At 43.1% G+C, this 18,800-nt stretch overlaps 1 protein-coding gene across 1 annotated transcript in view; it reads right to left on the minus strand.

Moving 5' to 3' along the window:
• Positions 1–15,576, minus strand: part of NT5E (5'-nucleotidase ecto) — a 156,537-nt gene extending 140,961 nt beyond the window's left edge. Inside the window, exon 1 of the mRNA XM_077487305.1 lies at positions 15,074–15,576. Within this exon, the coding sequence (XP_077343431.1) occupies positions 15,074–15,397 (324 nt within the window). The 5' untranslated portion in view covers positions 15,398–15,576. The remainder of the gene's footprint in view (positions 1–15,073) is intronic.
• Positions 15,577–18,800: the final 3,224 nt, after the last annotated feature.

Below are 18,800 nucleotides of genomic sequence, written 5' to 3' on the forward strand. Positions count from 1 at the left end.
AAGTCTTTGGACATCACTGGCCCCTGGAAAGGTAAATTTTAGTTGAAAAAAAGAAGAAAAGGATGACTTTTGTGCAGTGTTTATTATTTATTTTTTTTTCTTACTCAAAGGGTGGACTGGTTAGAGGTTCCTTGGAAAAAAAATGTCATCAGGGATGGGATGACGAATTACTTGCTCCATAGGCAGGAGAAAACCACTGTGATAAATAGAGGGAGTGTGGTCATTTGAATCTTTGGTAAAAAAAAAAAATGAGTGAGTTTCATGTTGAAACCTTGATCAAAACACCTCTTAATATATTCAATATCTAATCATGTCCATGAGCAACTCTCAGCTGTTAAGAACGGCAATGTTAAAGCAGAACTAAATCCTCTCAATCAACATTATGTTTAATCCCTATGCTGGTAACATTAGTAGATAGAAAGTACTGAGGTTGTAAAAGCTAAAAGAACTTCAAGGATTATAAAAGGAGAGATAAAATGTAGAAGCTGAATGCACGAAGAGCAGAGAATTCCCAATACCTATAGGTGTATCCAAAAAGCATGCTGTCAATAGGCAAGGGGGGGGGGGGGAGGGAGAAAGGGAGAAAAAGGGAGAAAAAGGGAGAAAAAGGGAGAAAAAAAGGGAGAAAAGGGAGAAAAGGGATTTTGCATAGTTTTCTGCACTGGCAGCAAGAAAGCAGGGGCAGTACATGTAATATGTAAAGTCTAAAATGACCGCTCAAACAGCCTTTTTTACTCAACTCCACAATTAATAGTGTACTCAAAACTATCGTATTGCCACATGGCACTATACCGTGACACCTGTTATCTTTTCTGTGTTAGCAAGCGTCAGGCATAATTTTTAGATTCAAAGGATTCCTGCAAAGAGGACATCATTCTCCTGGGGTACTTAACTGCAGGTGTTTAAAATGTCAAACAATATTTGTACTACCAAAAATCAGAGTTACCTACCGGTTACGCCTTTTCCAGGTGTCTTTTGGGACAGCCACATTTGAGAGGCCTTGGATCCTCCCTTCCAGCTAGGGAGACACAAGAATACGTTACACAAAACATTGATCCCCCTTACTGTTCCCCTACCAGGGACTTCTTTTTGCAAACATTTTTTTGGGTGGGTACTGATGCTGTCCTGACAGACGCCTGGAAAAGACACAACAGGTCCAACCTGTAGCGTTAGATAAAAAGGTGCTACGAACATTTAACTTTTTAAATCTACGTTCCTGTTCACCCACAGGATTCAAACAAAAAGTTGGCAAAATAAGCCTGTGAAACTTGATTGAAAGAGCCCTCTGTGTACCAGCTGTTAAAATGTCTGCCAGTAGATGGAGTGGGTTTCCTCTTTTTTGCTACTTAGAGCCACCAACCAGAGAAGTCCTTGCCTTCCACCGCTCTACCTGGGGAGAGCAGAAATGACCCTGAGAAGAAGGTCCTCATGGATTGGCAGAATCCAGGGAGGTTCCACACCAGATCCTTTTGGAATGAATACCACTGCCTCCTGGGCCAATGCAGTGCAATGAGAATAAGAGACCCAACCTTGGTTTGAAGACAAATGGGTGCAGCTCGTCCAGATAGGCGATCATTGAAATGCCCCCGAGTCGCAATGCCTTGACCTTGGTAAAATTGCTGGGGGAAAGTATAGGACAAAATGGGAGGGCCTGAAACTGAAGGAACGTGCATTCCCCGTTTCTACTACCAGCCCGAGAAACTTGACAGCTCTCCACACTGGGAATGAGCAGATAAGCGTTCCTCAGGTATATGAATGCCATTAGGCAGTTCTGGGAAAGGGGGGGGGGGCAGACGGACCTTTCTGTAAGTTATTCTGTTCCCCCAGAACTTGGTACATCTGATCATGGAGTGACAGAGGCTTCTCCTCCTCCTGGATTCCCAGGGTGGTATGGATGGCTACCAAGAGACCCTCCACCTCTTCCGGGATAAGCTTGTAACGAGAGGGTCTAAAGGATTCACCGACCAACTCCTCTCCCTCGGACTCCACCTGGGACCCTAAATAAGAGCTAACTGGCTCCTCCTCCTCTACCTACCCTGGAAAAGAACAGTTTCCTCTCCTGGTCTTGCCATTTTCTGATGGCTTCCACCCAAACTTCATGGACCAGGAATACCCTTTAAAAACAAACATGCTGATGTGGCATTGGCAATTAGGCATTCGCCTATTTTCAGGATATTCTGCCGCTTACCATTTAAGGTTCAAGCAGGCGATACCAAATTTGGAATCTGAACCCATGGTTTGAGTGCTGCTAGCCGGGAGTGCTAGCCACCAAGCCACTGATTCTGATTCAAGCTCTGATTCAAGCACTGATTCAAGCCTCTTACCTATTGCCTATCTGATTTAAATGGTTTCTAGACTAGGACAAAAAAAAAAAGTCCCCGTGAGGGGAATTCCGTAGAGCTTAGCCTTGGATGTACTGTCAGGGGGCTTTAGCCACAAAGCCCTTTTTTGCTGAAATGACTAGGGCTGAGGATCTGGCAGACATACGCACCGATTCCATAGAGGCATTCACAATACATGCCACTCCCCTGCAAGAGCATGGGAAAAAAAAGACAAGATTGTCACCATCCCGGTCCCTGCCCCATTTGTGCCCCAGGTAGAGTCCCAGGTATCCTTCAAGAGTGAATCCATCCTTTTGTCCATGGGATCTCTCCAAGGTAAGGACTGTATGTCTGGAATAAGGCTGTGTCTAGTCTGGGGATCTTACAGACTGACGGACCTTCCTCCACGAAAGGAAACCTATGTTTTAGGGCCCTTGAAAGGAAGGGTTTCCTCTCCGAATCTTGCCATTCTTTGAGGACTTCCACCAGAACTTCGTGGACTGGGAACACCTTTTTCCGTTCCCCAAGGCCTCCTGATACATCTGGTCATAGATCGATAGCGGCTTCTTACCCTGGATTCCAAGAGCTCCTCCAGGGAAAGCTTGTAGTGAGAGGGTCTAGAGCAGTAATAGCGAATCTTGTCATCCCAGATGTTTTGGAACCACATTTCTCATGATGCTCCACTATACTGCAGAGTGCATGACCAACATGGGAAATGTAGTGGCCCCAGCAGAAGTGCTCCTCTGTGTCCGAGTAGACACGGAGCTGCAGCTTGGCTGCCTCCATGTTGGGCTATGAGTGCACTTGTCAGGAGGGAGGGGCCAGGAGCAACAAAAAGAGGGACCTGAGAGCAGGAGGATCCAATCTGCTCTGTGCAAATCCAACTGCACAGAGGAGGTAAGTATAACCATTTTTTTTCTTTTTTTTAATATAACAAAACATACGCGTGAGATTTTACAATCACTTTAACCTCATCTTTTGACATAACACAATGGATACAGTCCTCCACTCACTCTGATGGTAACACCCTTGACCTTGTTAAAAATGGGGGGAGGGGGGAAAAAAAAAAAAAAAAAAAAAAAAAAAAAGGAGAGAGGGTGGGACTTTAGATGAAGCACACAGCAAGTAAAAAAGTTGGTCAAGCGACTAGAAAATGACATTTATTCATATTTCATAATCCATAATCCACCATAAAACATTTTGGGCATCAAGCCTCTAACAAACATTTTGGGCATCAAACCTCTATAAGGTGGATCTTAAATAGACATACAATGTAAAAAAATGTATCACAATCCGATAGATCTTAACATTTGAAAAAAGCAGCAATGACAATTAATGCATAAAGTACACAGAGTTATAGTAAACTATATTGAATACAAATAAAATCAAATGATGTCTTATTATTCCATGATTAATGTAGAAATTAAAAAACGATAAAGGCTCGACGCGTTTCGCGGCACGACAACCGCTCATCAGGAGCAAAATCATGGAGTAAATCTAAAAAAATAAAATAAAAAATGAACAAAAGATAAAAAAATAAAATAACAAAGATTGAATAAGAAATATAAAAGGAAGAGAAGTATAATTTTATAATTGATGAGAGCTATGCATCCAACTCACGTCTGCACCCACACACCAGAAGATTAGCATCGAGGATCGCCACAACATCGCAGAGCAAAACTCCCGGTCACCACAAAGGCCAGCATGGGCGATAACACCCACCACAGGCACCTCCAAAGTGAAAATCTGCATGTGTGAGGTGTGAATGAAAATCCCAGAAGGGAGCCTAAGTGAAAATAATTGGGAAAAAAAAAAAAAAAAATTATATTAATAATGTTTGTATGTTGGTGTATCAACAAAGTGGAAAAACATAAAAAATAAATAAAAATAATAATAAAAAAAAAATAAATAAAATTTTTAAAGTGTACCTATAGCCAAAAAGTGGGCCATAAAAAAGTGAATATGATCTGTCACGTAGAGCAGATGATGGTGTGTGAACCTAACTGAGGAAATGCCTAAATAGGTGCACCGCCTTTTGTCCCGCCCCCAGCACCACGCTGGCCGAGACAACACCGACGAGAGGAATGCTTTCACCTGGGCGGCTCAGCCGTCCGGCGATTAGCGCCAGTCCATCTCCCCAGTGTGTCCAAGCCAAGGGATGACCCATCGCCAGCAGTGCATTGCCACAAAGGACAGAGCACTCCTGGTGTCCACAGCGTGATGCTGGCAGGCAGGGACCAGAGGTCCGCCCCTCCCGCGTCACAAGGAGGCGGGAAAGGGCGGCGTACCCGCAAGGCACATTTCAGTATCCGGAAGACCAGCAACAGCGAACGAGGCAGCGAAACCAAATGCATGCCCCAAGGTGTGCAAATGCAGACCCAGGACACAACAGCCCACACCAAATACATAATGTTTGTATGGTTTAATATTCAATATATTCAAAAAAAAAAAAAAAAAAAAACACTTATAAGATAAAAGTAATAATAAAGTATGATAAAAACAAAAAAATAAAAAAAAATAAACGAATAGTAATTTTTAAATATTGAAAAAAAAATTGAGAAAAAAAAGAAAAAAAAGAGAAAATATATACATCTTTGTGTAGAGCCATTAATATAAACAACTATGTCTGCATACAGGAAAATACATTAAGATTAAACTACTGCTGTGTGCTTCCATCCCTAATTAGTTTAAATAAGCAGAGCACAATTTTGGGACTTTAAATGAAGCGAGCATCAAAGAGGTGCCCGCCTCCATCCCTATCAAAATATTAAAAATGGGGGGGAGGGGGGAAAAAAAAGGAAAGAGGGTGGGACTTTAGATGAAGCACACAGCAAGTAAAAAAGTTGGTCAAGCGACTAGAAAATGACATTTATTCATATTTCATAATCCATAATCCACCATAAAACATTTTGGGCATCAAGCCTCTAACAAACATTTTGGGCATCAAATCAATCATAAAATTATACTTCTCTTCCTTTTATATTTCTTATTCAATCTTTGTTATTTTATTTTTTTATCTTTTGTTCATTTTTTATTTTATTTTTTTAGATTTACTCCATGATTTTGCTCCTGATGAGCGGTTGTCGTGCCGCGAAAACGCGTCGAGCCTTTATCGTTTTTTAATTTCTACATTAATCATGGAATAATAAGACATAATTTGATTTTATGTGTATTCAATATAATTTACTATAACTCTGTGTACTTTATGCATTAATTGTCATTGCTGCTTTTTTCAAATGTTAAGATCTATCGGATTGTGATACATTTTTTTACATTGTATGTCTATTTAAGATCCACCTTATAGAGGTTTGATGCCCAAAATGTTTTATGGTGGATTATGGATTATGAAATATGAATAAATGTCATTTTCTAGTCGCTTGACCAACTTTTTTACTTGCTGTGTGCTTCATCTAAAGTCCCACCCTCTTTCCTTTTTTCCCCCCTCCCCCCCATTTTTAATATTTTGATAGGGATGGAGGCGGGCACCTCTTTGATGCTCGCTTCATTTAAAGTCCCAAAATTGTGCTCTGCTTATTTAAACTAATTAGGGATGGAAGCACACAGCAGTAGTTTAATCTTAATGTATTTTCCTGTATGCAGACATAGTTGTTTATATTAATGGCTCTACACAAAGATGTATATATTTTCTCTTTTTTTTCTTTTTTTCCTCGATTTTTTTCAATATTTAAAAATTACTATTGGTTTATTTATTTATTAATTTTTTTTTTTTTATCATAATTTATTATTACTTTTATCTTATAAGTGTTTTTTTTTTTTTTTTTCTTTGAATATATTGACTATTAAACCATACAAACATTATGTTTTTGGTGTGGGCTGTTGTGTCCTGGGTCTGCATTTGCACACCTTGGGGCATGCATTTGGTTTCGCTGCCTCGTTCGCTGTTGCTGGTCTTCCGGATACTGAAATGTGCCTTGCGGGTACGCCGCCCTTTCCCGCCTCCTTGTGACGCGGGAGGGGCGGACCTCTGGTCCCTGCCTGCCAGCATCACGCTGTGGACGCCAGGAGTGCTCTGTCCTTTGTGGCAATGCACTGCTGGCGATAGGTCATCCCTTGGCTTGGACACACTGGGGAGATGGACTGGCGCTAATCGCCGGACGGCCAACATACAAATAGCGCCTGCAAAGCTCCCTGAAAGATCGGCTCCTGTGTTTCATTAGCGCGGTGTGCTGGCAGGACGCTAAAAAAAAAAAAGTCCTGCTAGCAGCATCTTTGGAGCTGTGTGTATACCGCTCCTGCCCCTTGAAAGCAATGCTTTGCGGGTGGTTTTAACTCTTTTTCGGCTGCTAGTGGGGGTTAAAAGCACCCCGCTACTGGCCAAATACCCCCATGAGGCCACGTGAAAGGGGCCTTAGTCAAGATTGTGATAATGATTCTTGACGATAAATCGTGCAGCTCTAATATACAGTATCTCACAAAAGTGAGTACACCCCTTAAATTTTTGTAAATATTTTATTATATCTTTTCATGTGTCAACACTGAAGAAATGACACATTGCTACAATGTAAAGCAGTGAGTGTATAGCTTGTATAACAGTACATTTGCTGTCTTCTCAAAATAACAACACAGCCATTAATGTCTAAACCGCTGGCAAAAGTGAGTACACCCTTAAGTGAAAATGTCCAAATTAGCCATTTTCCCTCCCCGTTGTGATGCGAATCAGTGTTACACAGTCTCAGGTGTGAATGGGGATCAGGTGTGGTAAATTTTGCGTCATCTCTCTCACTCTCTCATACTGCTCACTGGAAATTCAACATGGCACCTCATGGAAAAGAGCTCTCTGAAGATTTGTAAAAACGAATTGTTGCTCTACATAAAGATGGCCTAAGCTAGAAGAAGATTGCCAAGACCATGAAACTGAGCTGCAGAACGGTGACCAATTCCATACAGCTGTTTAACAGGACAGGCCCCACTCAGAACAGGCCTTGCCATGGTTGACCAAAGAAGTTGAGTGCATGTGCTCAGCGTCATATGCAGAAGTTGTCCTTGGGGTATAGACAGGGCCGTTTTTAAGGCAGGGCAAAAGGGGCAGCTGCCCTGGGCCCTGTTGTCGTTGTGGGACCCAAAGCAGCTGCTTCATACTTGCCAACTATACTGGTTTAAATTTCCTCGCCCCTTGAGGTTTTAGTCATGTGCTGTGTCCCGATATCTCAGTCTGAAGTGCTGCTACTAATGCTGCCCAGCTCTGTCCTATTGTTCTGTACAGATGACTCACCTGCAGACCCTGTATTTACATGTAAATTACCTGCATTCATATGTAAATAGAGGCGGCTGGCAGCATTGATATGTATATCATGCCCCCCTGAGGTCATATCCACTGTAATCTCTAGCAAGCAATCAACAAGCGGAAATCATGTGATGTAACCTCTAGCAACTAACCAGTGAGCTGTAATGTGTTCTGTAACCTCTAGCAACCAGTCAGTGAGCGGTAATGATACATTGTAACCTCTGGCAATCAATCGCAATAGCTGCCTGATCTGATTCAGTAAACTGATTTTGAGTCTAGCTGCTATTTATTGTATGTCTGAGAGCAGGTGGAGAGTGAAACTGCATGGAAGGGGGGCCCCAAGAAAAGTTTTGCCCAGGGTCCAATCAATATTAAAGACGGCCCTGGGTATAGACATTTAAGTGCTGCCAGCATTGCTGCAGAGGTTGAAAGAAGGGGGGGGGGGGGGGCTGGGCAGCCTTTCAATACTCAGACCATACACCACACACTGCATCAAATTGGTCTGCGTGGCTGTCGTCCCGGAAGGGATAAACTTATTTGGTTCAGATGGTGTCAAGGGTGTGTGGCGGCAACCAGGCTGCCCTTTCTGCACCCCATGGTTAGAATAGCTGCACATCACAATAACGTGCCAATGGCAAAGAAAAGTGGAAGAACAGACATAAAAAAAACTCACGGTACTCCTTTAGAAAATTTGGATCCTTTCTGGAAAGAGGTGGCAGCCGACAGAGCAGAAGAGCAGGATAATAGGAAACGCTAAATGTAGGATATAGAACATGCTTCATTTTTGGGGTAGGCAGCTTAACCACGTCAGCCGGAAGGATTTTCCCCTCTTAATGACCAGGCCATTTTTTGTGATAGGGCACTGCATTATTTTAGATGACAATTGCGTGGCCGTGCCCAAATAAATTTGATGTCCTTTTTCTCCCCCCAAAAATAGTATCTTTCTTTTGGTGGTATTTGATCACCTCTGTTTTTTTTTTTTTTTTTTGCGCTATAAAACAAAAAGACCGACAAAAAAAAAAAAAAAGTTATATAAAATTAGAATTTCTTCACCATATTAGGCCAATATGTATTCGGCTACATATTTTGGGTAAAAAAAAAAAAATAAATAAAAAAAAAAACACACACACACACAATAAGCGTATGTTGATTGGTTTGTGCAAAAGTTATAGCATTTACAAAATAGGGGATAGATTTAATGGTATTTTTATTATTATTATTATTTTTTTTTAACTAATAATGGCGGTAATCTGCAATTTTTAGCAGGATTGCGACAGACAGATCGGACACCTACTGTAACTTACAGTTTTGACACTTTTTTGGGAACCAGCAACATTATTACAGTGATCAGTGCTAAAAATATGTACGGACATTGTACTAATGGCACTGGCAGGGAAGGGAGTGTGTTTACTAACTGTATGGGGGATGGGCTGTCTGGGACAACACACAGATCCTGCATAGAAATACAGGATCTCTGTCATCCCCTGACAGAACAGTGATCTGCCTTGTTTACTTTGGCAGATCCCCGTTCTGTCTGTGTGGGGGAACGATCGCGGGGTGGCCATTGAGTCCACCTGACCAGTGATTGGCTCCCGTGCTGGCCAATTAGCGCACGCGCCCATAGAAAGCCATGTACGAACGAGCCCGACGTATGCCTATGGCGATTCACACAGCTGAGCCAACCTGCCGCAGTATAACTGCGGTGGCTGGTCAGCAAGCGGTTAAAGAGGAACTGCAGTCTGCTCACATAATTTGTAATAAAAACATCTTTGCCATTCTGAAGCTTCCCTCCAACCGCGAGATAGTAACTTCATATTCAAAAAAATAAATAAATAAATAATAAAACCCACACACCACACAACACCCCATTTATCCAGATAATCAATGCATACTTTAGGCTCGTACACATGATCGGATTTTCTGACGGGAAATTTGTGATGACAGGCTGTTGGTGAAAAATCTGACTGTGTATGCTCCATCGCACAATTGTTGTCGGATTTTCTGAGCGTGTGTACACAAGTCCGTCGGACAAAAGTCCAAAGTACAAACACGCATGGTCAGAAACAAGGGCGAGCCAGAAGCGGTCGGTCTTGTAAACTAGTGTTCATAATGGAGAATTAACATTTGTGACATGGCAAATTATGAGATCTCGAAATGCAGCGCACATTCTCTTCTTCTTTAGAGGGGTAATAATGAAGCTGCTTTTCTGGTGATACTGAAGGAGTTATTGCAAACTAATTTTCAAAGGCTTTTTTATATTTTCTACCGATATGAAGATTATTATTATGCTATTTTTTTGGCCAAGTTACCACAGCACCATTATCCCGTAGTTTTTAAGATCAAAGATACAACTATGTTTTTTTAAATGTAACTGCCTACTCCAAAACTGTCTTTGGGAGTTGTTGTAAAACACATAGCCAAGTATTATTCTACACATTTTTTTTTTTATTGTGCATTAAAAAAAGAAAAAAACAAAATTAGACATGCTATCTGCCAATAGAATTTAACCAAAAAGTGCATTCTATGCATCCAAAAATATAACAAATCAAATCATTATTCAAAAAAAAAAAAAAAAAAGTCAAAAGCAATGTAGCGGCCATGAACCCTTGCAGGATGGCCTTGAATTATTGGGCTTACCAGTTACCTCCTCTTTCATGTCTAGGGGTTCCCAGGGTTGATACACAACTTGATTGCTGACACGGATAAAGTCCTTTTTAAAAAGGTTTTTATTTTGCAGTAATAATATCCAATAACACAGTCTCTCATGGGAACAGAGAGCACGGGTGAAGAACTCAGGCACCTTGAACTGCAGGTCTAGCCAAGTCTCTAATTGCACCCAGAGAGTAGCCACTCGCAGCTGGGTACTTCAAGGCTGAACAGATCTCTAGCCAGAGATCATGGCAGTCAACACATTGACTCAAAACTTGAAGCAATCCTATGAACGTGTACAAGTTGTAATGAAGGGTGAATAGGAACCTTTTCCTCAGTACCTGGAACGTTCTCTGTCTCCTCAATGGCACTGGAAAACGTGAATTCATCAATGTCCTTCCCAACTCAGTAACCAGGCACTTCCCAGGATGCCACTAGCCGGCCCTCCTCCTAAGAGTCCTCCCCCGGTCTATTCCACGAACTGTGGTGCCTCTCCAAGCTGAGAGCACGAACGGACACCTTGAATCCTCCCTCAGTTACTGTGCCTTGGACCAGCAAGTTCCGAGACTCGGGAACAGACTCATCCCTAACCCAGACCAGGCAGGTCTATTAGGGGCGTCTAACAGGAACATGTTAGGGGGTGGCGAACACCCCATGACTGGGACCCCTCACGGGCTAGCCCGGTCCTGGAACCAGAACAGTCCACACGGGCCTCACAAACTCCTCTCCCTAAACACGTGACCCACACATCTTAAGTACCCCTTCCCAGACTCTTCAGTGGGGCCCGACACTCCCACTGATTGGTTCTGAGAAGGTTGATACTCAAAACATCCAACCAGGCCTGGTTCTGGCCTGTCACGTGCACCTCACCGCTCACATGACCAGGCAGAACTTCCACCACAGCCCTGCCAGACTGATGTCAAGGCCAACCTATGTAATTAACCCTCAGAACCCCTACTGTTCTGAAGAAAAAACTAAATTTACATGCGTATGACATGTTGTCCATAATGTCATCCGCTATAGCAATAACTCCAAGGCCAATAATAAATAACACGTTCTCTCCTCCGATTCCGCAATATGTCTGTTTTGACAAATGGCCGCTCAGAAACTAAATGAAAAGTGCAAATGAACACTCAAACTTCTACTAATATGAAATTAGGAGAAAGAGCCCAAGGGGAGGCGCTAAAGAGCTGAAAAACCATGTAGTACGTCAGTATGTGTTTGTTGGCCATTTCCTTGCAGTTTGTATGCAAGACAACTTTGGGCCAACGCCCTTCGGACAAAAGCCCACGGTTTTGCTGGCCAACAATCCGATCTTGTGTACGAGGCTTTACAGGGATTATAAACAAACTTTTTGACAGTGTCCTATCTTTTCTTGCTGTTAAAAAGGGATAGGGTCATTGTTTCACCAGACTTATTGCACACTCATTCTTATTGGGAGGGTCTGGTTCATTATCAATCAACTGGTGAACTCTGTGTTATCATACACAAAAACAGTGTTTGCATACTTTTAGAGGCAAGTAACCCTTGGGAAATATCTCTCCATAGCTTACATTCCTGTTGCAGTAAGTCAGTGCTGAATATTACAACCTGGCAGATTGAAAAGTAAAAAAGGTAGTTTTAACAAAATTAATGGGAGTATAGACAGGAGTGAAGTTAGTTCTTCATTCCTGTGACCTGTTTATAGCTGACAGCGGGCTGAAGTCACCATAGTCATTTCATAATCCCCTTTAGATCTACCAACATTGCATTTCAAGGGCATCAGAGTTTACATCATCCTTTCTCAACCTTTGTACTCCCGATAAACCCTTTAAGTAGAACTATAGGCAACCCCCCCCCCCCCCCCCCCCCATTTTGGATGGAGTAAGGGAAGGATATAACTAATGTAAGGATCATGTCTCATTGGGGAGATTTACCTTCACTTTGTCTCGTGGCCAAAACAGGAAGTAAGAGAAAATCTCTTTAACTTAAGGGAATCTCTTGGAGACTCCTAGGTCACCAGAACTATCTAGTGTTCCCATTGGAAGATTTCCTCCTCTCTATGACTTTTCTGGGGACAACCCAATATTTGTGATTTTCTTTACATTCAATGATAAAGTTGAAGCGGGATTGCACTGTGGGAAAAAAATATTAAAAGCCAGCAGCTACAAATACTGCAGCTGCTGACTTTTAATAAATGGACACTCACCTGTCCCGGGGTCCAGCGATGCCAATCGGCTCTCGGCTGCTGCCGCCACCATTCTTGGTGAGGGAATCAGGAAGTGAAGCGCTGCGGCTTCACTTCCCGGTTCCCTACTGCGCATGCACGAGTCGCGCAGCGCAATAAGAATTGTCCGCACTGTCTCTGGGACCAGTGTGTGTCCCAGCAGACAGCGTGCAGGGACAGGAAGAGGCATAGACTCCCGTGGGAGTCTATGCCCGGAAGTTGGTGTAGATACCTGTCTTTGACAGGTATCTGCACCCCCCCTCCCCCCTGAAAGGTGCCAATTGTGACACCGGAGGGGGGGAGGGTTCCGATCAGCGGAAGTTCCACTTTAGGGTGGAACCCCGCTTTAAACAGGACAAATAGAAAGGGTGAATCTCCATAATGGAGACACGAACATCAATGAAAAACAGACACATGTTCTGAATCTAGTCCATCTCCAAAAACACAAAACAAACAAAAAGAAACAAACACAACTTTTGCCATTAGTTATACTTTAAAATCATTTTCTAAATGGGAAAAAAAAATGTCGGTCCCCCCCCTTACAGTAGCGGTTCACACTACAACAACTTGGGATCCGACGTGTCAGCCCTCAAGTCACCACCCCATGTCACTTGATATTGGGAATTACATTATAGTCAATGAGAGCTGTCTTAATGTACACTACTGAAGTCGCTCTGATTTCAGAAAAGGTTCCTGTACTATTTCAAGGCGACTTCTAGGCAACTTGTACCCATAGAATTCAATGGAAGTCGCCTCCATGTCGGATCTCCATCTATACGGAAGGGACTTTACAGGAAAGGGAATTTGTTTACCCAGGCAAACCCCTCCCTCCCAGAGGGCCGATTATTCTGTGATTAGCCACAGCATAAGTCGCCTGTCCTGGAGGCAACTTTAAGTCGCATTGTAAGTTGCTTAATGTCGCACTGAAGTCGCCTCCAAAATCACGCTGTGAACCGAAGATCAGAACACACTACCTTTACAAACAGCTAAAAAGATCATTTGTGTAATGCAGCTTACTCTTCCAAGTTGAACTATAGACACACTAGATGGGCTCGGGTGTGTTAGAAACCCCATATGCCTGATCCCACCAAGAAGCTGACACTGCACAGCGCTACTCACAGGCAGTGAGACATTTCCTGATTTGTGCTGCCACGGATCGGGAAACGTATGCCTGTGATTAGCACTGTACAGTGTCAGCTTCCTGGCGGGTTGCCACCTCATCCCTTTTAAAACCAAACACATATTACCCAGTCTCTATGGCCAATTATGGTGATAATTAAACTCACTTGGCATCTTATCTGCATTAAATTATCCTCAGAACCTGTGTAATTCATATGCATTTTGAGGTTAAAAAGGATGAGATAGCAACCCTAGCTTTCCAGTGGGATCGGGCACATGGGAGTTTTTGAATGTGCCCGAGCCCATCTACAATAGAAACCATCAAAAATTAATAAGTAAACTAGCCACAGCTCAAGGAACCCCTAGGAACCTCTGAAGGAACTTTAGTTGAAAATGACTGGGTTAGATGCAATTACTGTAAATGATTTTGATATGTCCTTATATCACATCATTTTGGTAAATCCAATTGTGGCCATACACAGTGCTATAAAACGATCAAGCTAAAATGAACAAATGTCATACATTGGGATAAAAAAACAATAGCATGGTAGCGCTGCCAAATCGCCTGCAAAGCGATTTGGCAGTGGTGCTTTGAACCCCTCGTTAACCCTTTCTTTGGGGTTAAAAGCATCCGGCTCCCGCCTGCATGGTGTCGGTATAGCTAAAACTAGCGGTGCCTTACCGCCAACGCGCTATCAGTGTGAAAGGGCTCTAAGGCTGGGTTCACACAAGTGTGGTTGTGGGTTCGTGCCTGGGGTCCGGTTAGAGTTGCCACCTCATCCCTTTAAACCCGAACACATATGAATTACACAGGTTCTGAGGCTAATTTAATTCAGATAAGGCACCAAGTGAGTTTAATTATCTCCCTAAATCAGCCACTGAACCTGTGTAATTATCATGTGCTCAGTTTTAAAGGGATGGAGGTGGCAACCCTAGGTCCCGTGCTTATCTGTTCACCGGTTCAGGCTTGAATACGTACCTAAACCTGACCCAAAACACGCACGGACCCCTTTCCAATGCGGACGGCGGCTTTCCCAAAACATGTGTGAATCGGCTCCATTGAGAGACGGTCATACAAATCCGCATCCAATTCGCATATATGTGAACTCAGCCTGAATGTGTTTTCTGTAAATGACTGATCAACTTGGGTCAGTCGGAACTGTCGCTAATGGCTCAGCTGACCCATTTTTGTCGCATCAGACGACATCGGGAGTGCTCAGTTTTATAAAAGCAGATATTGTGCAATTATTTTGTGATTTTTATATATATATATAGGCTTTGCATCACATCAGCAGTCTGTGACATTTAAGTGACAATAAGGAAACACATGCTAAGCATAAACCCTGAAGAATGATGAGCCCAGACACACATATCAGCTTACAAACAGCAGTTGCCTCTCTCTCTCTCTCTCCATGTACACTTTGTACCCAGTAGAAGTCATTCCTATGATCACTCTGGATGATTGCATTCATCTAAACCTTGTTCTATATAATAAACTGAGAGCAGATGTGCCATCATTGCTCCTCCACTTACCATTGCATCGTACTGCAGGTAATTCATGAAGTATGCCGCTTCCATGCCCCTATACACATTGAACCAGATCGTCCCCTGGTACTGGTCCCCCCCATCCAGCAATAAGACGTTCTCTTTGCTGCCACGGATCTCCTTAATCTTGGTGAGCCTCCTTGCCACCCCTCCATAGCAGTCCTTGGGATCACCACACTTTCCAGAGTCCCTGCTGGTCTGCTCTACACGGGCATGGACATCATTGGTGTGCAGGATGGTGATCTGATAGGCAAGTATCAGTGTGCACAGGTGACAGATCACCAGTGACAGGCACAGCAGCTGCATAGTCATTCCTAATGTGACAAGTGTCCTCTCCTGCCTGTGTGTGCGATGTGTGCTCTGATCTCTGCACTCCAGGAGGAGGATCAATGAGGAGGTGGAACTGATGGAGGCAGAAACTAAACTGGCACATACAAACTTCCCAACTACTATACATGTGCTTCCAATCCACACAGGGCTGGGTGATCTATGGATCCAGCTAAATATCAAAGGACAGCTTTGAGTTACTACTAGAGAGTGCAAAATCTGGTGCAGCTGAGCATGGCAACTAATCACATCCTAACTTCAGCTTGTTCAATTAAAGTCCTTGTAAAACTTTGTTTATTTAAAAAAACAAAACAAAAAAACAAACAAACATATACTTACTTCCACTGTGCAGCTCGTTTTGCACAGAGTGGTCCCTCAGCGGCTCCTCCGTACATCAGATAACCCCCTAGGCGAAGCGCTCTCCTGGGGGTTACCTTGAGGGCGCGCTTCCGAGTCCAGCATTAGAGATGAGCTCAGGCGTGTTCGCCAGGAAGTCGGCGCAGCGCTGCGCTAATCACAGGCAGTGTGACATTGCCCTGATGCACAGCTGCAGAGATCAGGAAATGTCTCACTGCCTGTGATTAGCACAGCGCTGCGCCGACTTCCTGGCAGGCTCTGCACGTGTTTCATGCGAACACGCCTGAGCTCATCCCTATTTGGCATCCATAGCCGCCGAATGTATAACTCAGCCCCAGCACCCGCGTCATTGGATTTGATTGACGGCAGCAGGAGCCAATGCCTGCACTGCTATCAATCTATCCAATTAAGGGCAGAGGAAGAGCGCATCCCTGCTGGATAGATTTACCACCTAATCCCTTTAAACCCAAACACATGAATTGCACAGGTTCTGAGGCAACTTTAATGCAGATAAGGCACCGAGTGAGTTTAATTACCACCTTAATCAACCACAGAACCTGTGTAATTCATATGTGTTTGGCTTTAAAGGGATAAGGCGGCAAACCTACCGCCGGATAAAGTTCCAGGGCTCAGGTAAGTAAAACAGGGGGGGCGGTCACTGCCAGGTGTTTTTTTAACCTTAACCACTTGACCACTGGGCACTTAAACACCCTTAATAACCAGACCAATTTTCAGCTTTCGGTGCTCTTGCATTTTGAATGACAATTACTCAGTCATGCAACACTGGACCTATATGAAATTTTTGTTCTTTTTTTCACACAAATAGAGCTTTCTTTTGGTGGTATTTAATCACCGCTGGGTTTTTTATTTTTTGTGCTATAAAGGAAAAAATACCGAACATTCTGTAAAAAAATGAATTTTTCTTTGTTTCTGTTAGAAAATTTAGCAGATTAGTAATTTTTTCTTCATAAATTTTGGCCAAAATTTATACTACTACATATCTTTGGTAAAAATAAGTACAAATTGGTGGATATTATTTGGTCTTTGTGAAAGTTATAGAGTCCACAAGCTATGGTGCCAATATCTGAAAATTGATCACACCTGAAGTACTGACGGCCTATTTCAATTCTTGAGACCCTAACATGCCAGAAAAGTACAAATACCCCCCAAATTACCCCTTTTTGGAAAGAAGACATTCCAAGGTATTTAGTAAGAGGCAAGATGAGTTTTTTGAAGTTGTCATTTTTTCCCACAATTCTTTGCAAAATCAAGATTTTTTTTACTTTTTTTTTTTTTTCACAAAATTGTCATATTATCAGGTTATTTCTCACACACAGCATATGCATACCACAAATTACACCCCAAAACACATTCTGCTATTACTCCCGAGTATGGCGATACCACATGTGTGAGACTTTTACACAGTGTGGCCACATACAGAGGCCCAACATGCAGGGAGCGCCATCAGGTGTTCTGGAGCACCCAGGACAATTCTGACATTTCTCTCCTACATGTAAAAATCATCATTTATTTGCTAGAAAATTACATAGAACTCCAAAACATTATATATGTTTTTTTAGCAAACACCCTGGAGAATACAATGGTGGTCTTTGCAACTTTTTATCTCGCACGGTATTTGCGCAGTAATTTTTCGAATGCTTTTTTTTGGAAAAAAAAACAGTTTTGGGCTTAAAAAACAAAACAAAAAAAAAAACAGTAAAGTTAGCCCAATTTTTCCATAATGTGAAAGATGAAGTTACGCTGAGTAAATAGATACCTAATATGTCACTCTTCAAAATTGCACACGCTCGTGGAATGGCGCCAAACGTCGCTACTTAAAAATCCCCATAGGCGACAATTTAATTTTTTTTTTACTGGTTATATGTTTTGAGTTACAGAGGAGGTCTAGGGCTAGAATTATTGCTCTCGCTCTAACGTTCGCAGCGATACCTCACATGTGTGGTTTGAACACCGTTTTCATATGTGGGCGGGACTTACGTATGCGTTCGCTTCTGCATGCGAGCACATGGGGACAGGGGCGCTTTAAAAAAAAAACATTTTTTTTTATTGTTCATTTTACTTTATTTATTTTAGTTTGACATTTTTTTCCCCAAAAATAATTTTTTTGATCACTTTTATTCCTATTACAAGGAATGTAAACATCCCTTGTAATAGGAATATGGCATGACAGGTCCTCTTTACAGTGAGATGTGGGGTCAATAAGACCCCACATCTCACCTCTAAGCTGGGAAGCCTGAAAAAAAAAAAAAAAAAAAAAGATTCTGTCTTTGATCGTATTAGCGATTCGATAGAAGCACCGGAGGGCGGCGGGAGGGGGGGAGGGGATGTCTATGGCTGGGTATTGCAGGGTATCACCGACTATGGCTGGGTATCTCAGAGTATGGCGTTGCAGAGTATTGCATTGCAGGGTATTGGCGGGTGTTGCAGAGCATTGCAGAGTGTTGCAGGGTATTGGCGGGTGTTGCAGAGCATTGCAGAGTGTTGCAGGGTATTGGCGGGTGTTGCAGAGCATTGCAGAGTGTTGCAGGGTATTGGCGGGTGTTGCAGGGCGTTGCGGAGTGTTGCAGGGCGTTGCGGAGTGTTGCAGGGCGTTGCGGAGTGTTGCAGGGCGTTGCAGGGTATTGCAGAGTGTTGCAGGGTATTGCAAGGTGTTGCAGGGTATTGCAAGGTGTTGCAGAGTGTTGCAGGGTATTGCAGAGTGTTGCAGGGTATTGCAGAGTGTTGCAAGGTGTTGCAGGGTATTGCGGAGTGTTGCAAGGTGTTGCGGAGTGTTGCAGGGTATTGCGGAGCGTTGCAAGGTGTTGCGGAGCGTTGCAGGGTATTGCAGAGCGTTGCAGGGCATTGCGGAGTGTTGCAGGGCATTGCGGAGTGTTGCAGGGCATTGCGGAGTGTTGCAGGGCAATGCAGAGTGTTGCAGGGCAATGCAGAGTGTTGCAGGGCAATGCAGAGTGTTGCAGGGTAATGCAGAGTAATGGGGGTATTGCAGAGTAATGGGGGTATTGCAGAGTAA

The sequence above is a fragment of the Lithobates pipiens genome, unplaced genomic scaffold, assembly GCF_037356315.1.
Source record: "Lithobates pipiens isolate NorthernLeopardFrog02 unplaced genomic scaffold, aLitPip1_a1.2 Scaffold_18, whole genome shotgun sequence".
Taxonomy (NCBI): Eukaryota; Metazoa; Chordata; class Amphibia; order Anura; family Ranidae; genus Lithobates; species Lithobates pipiens.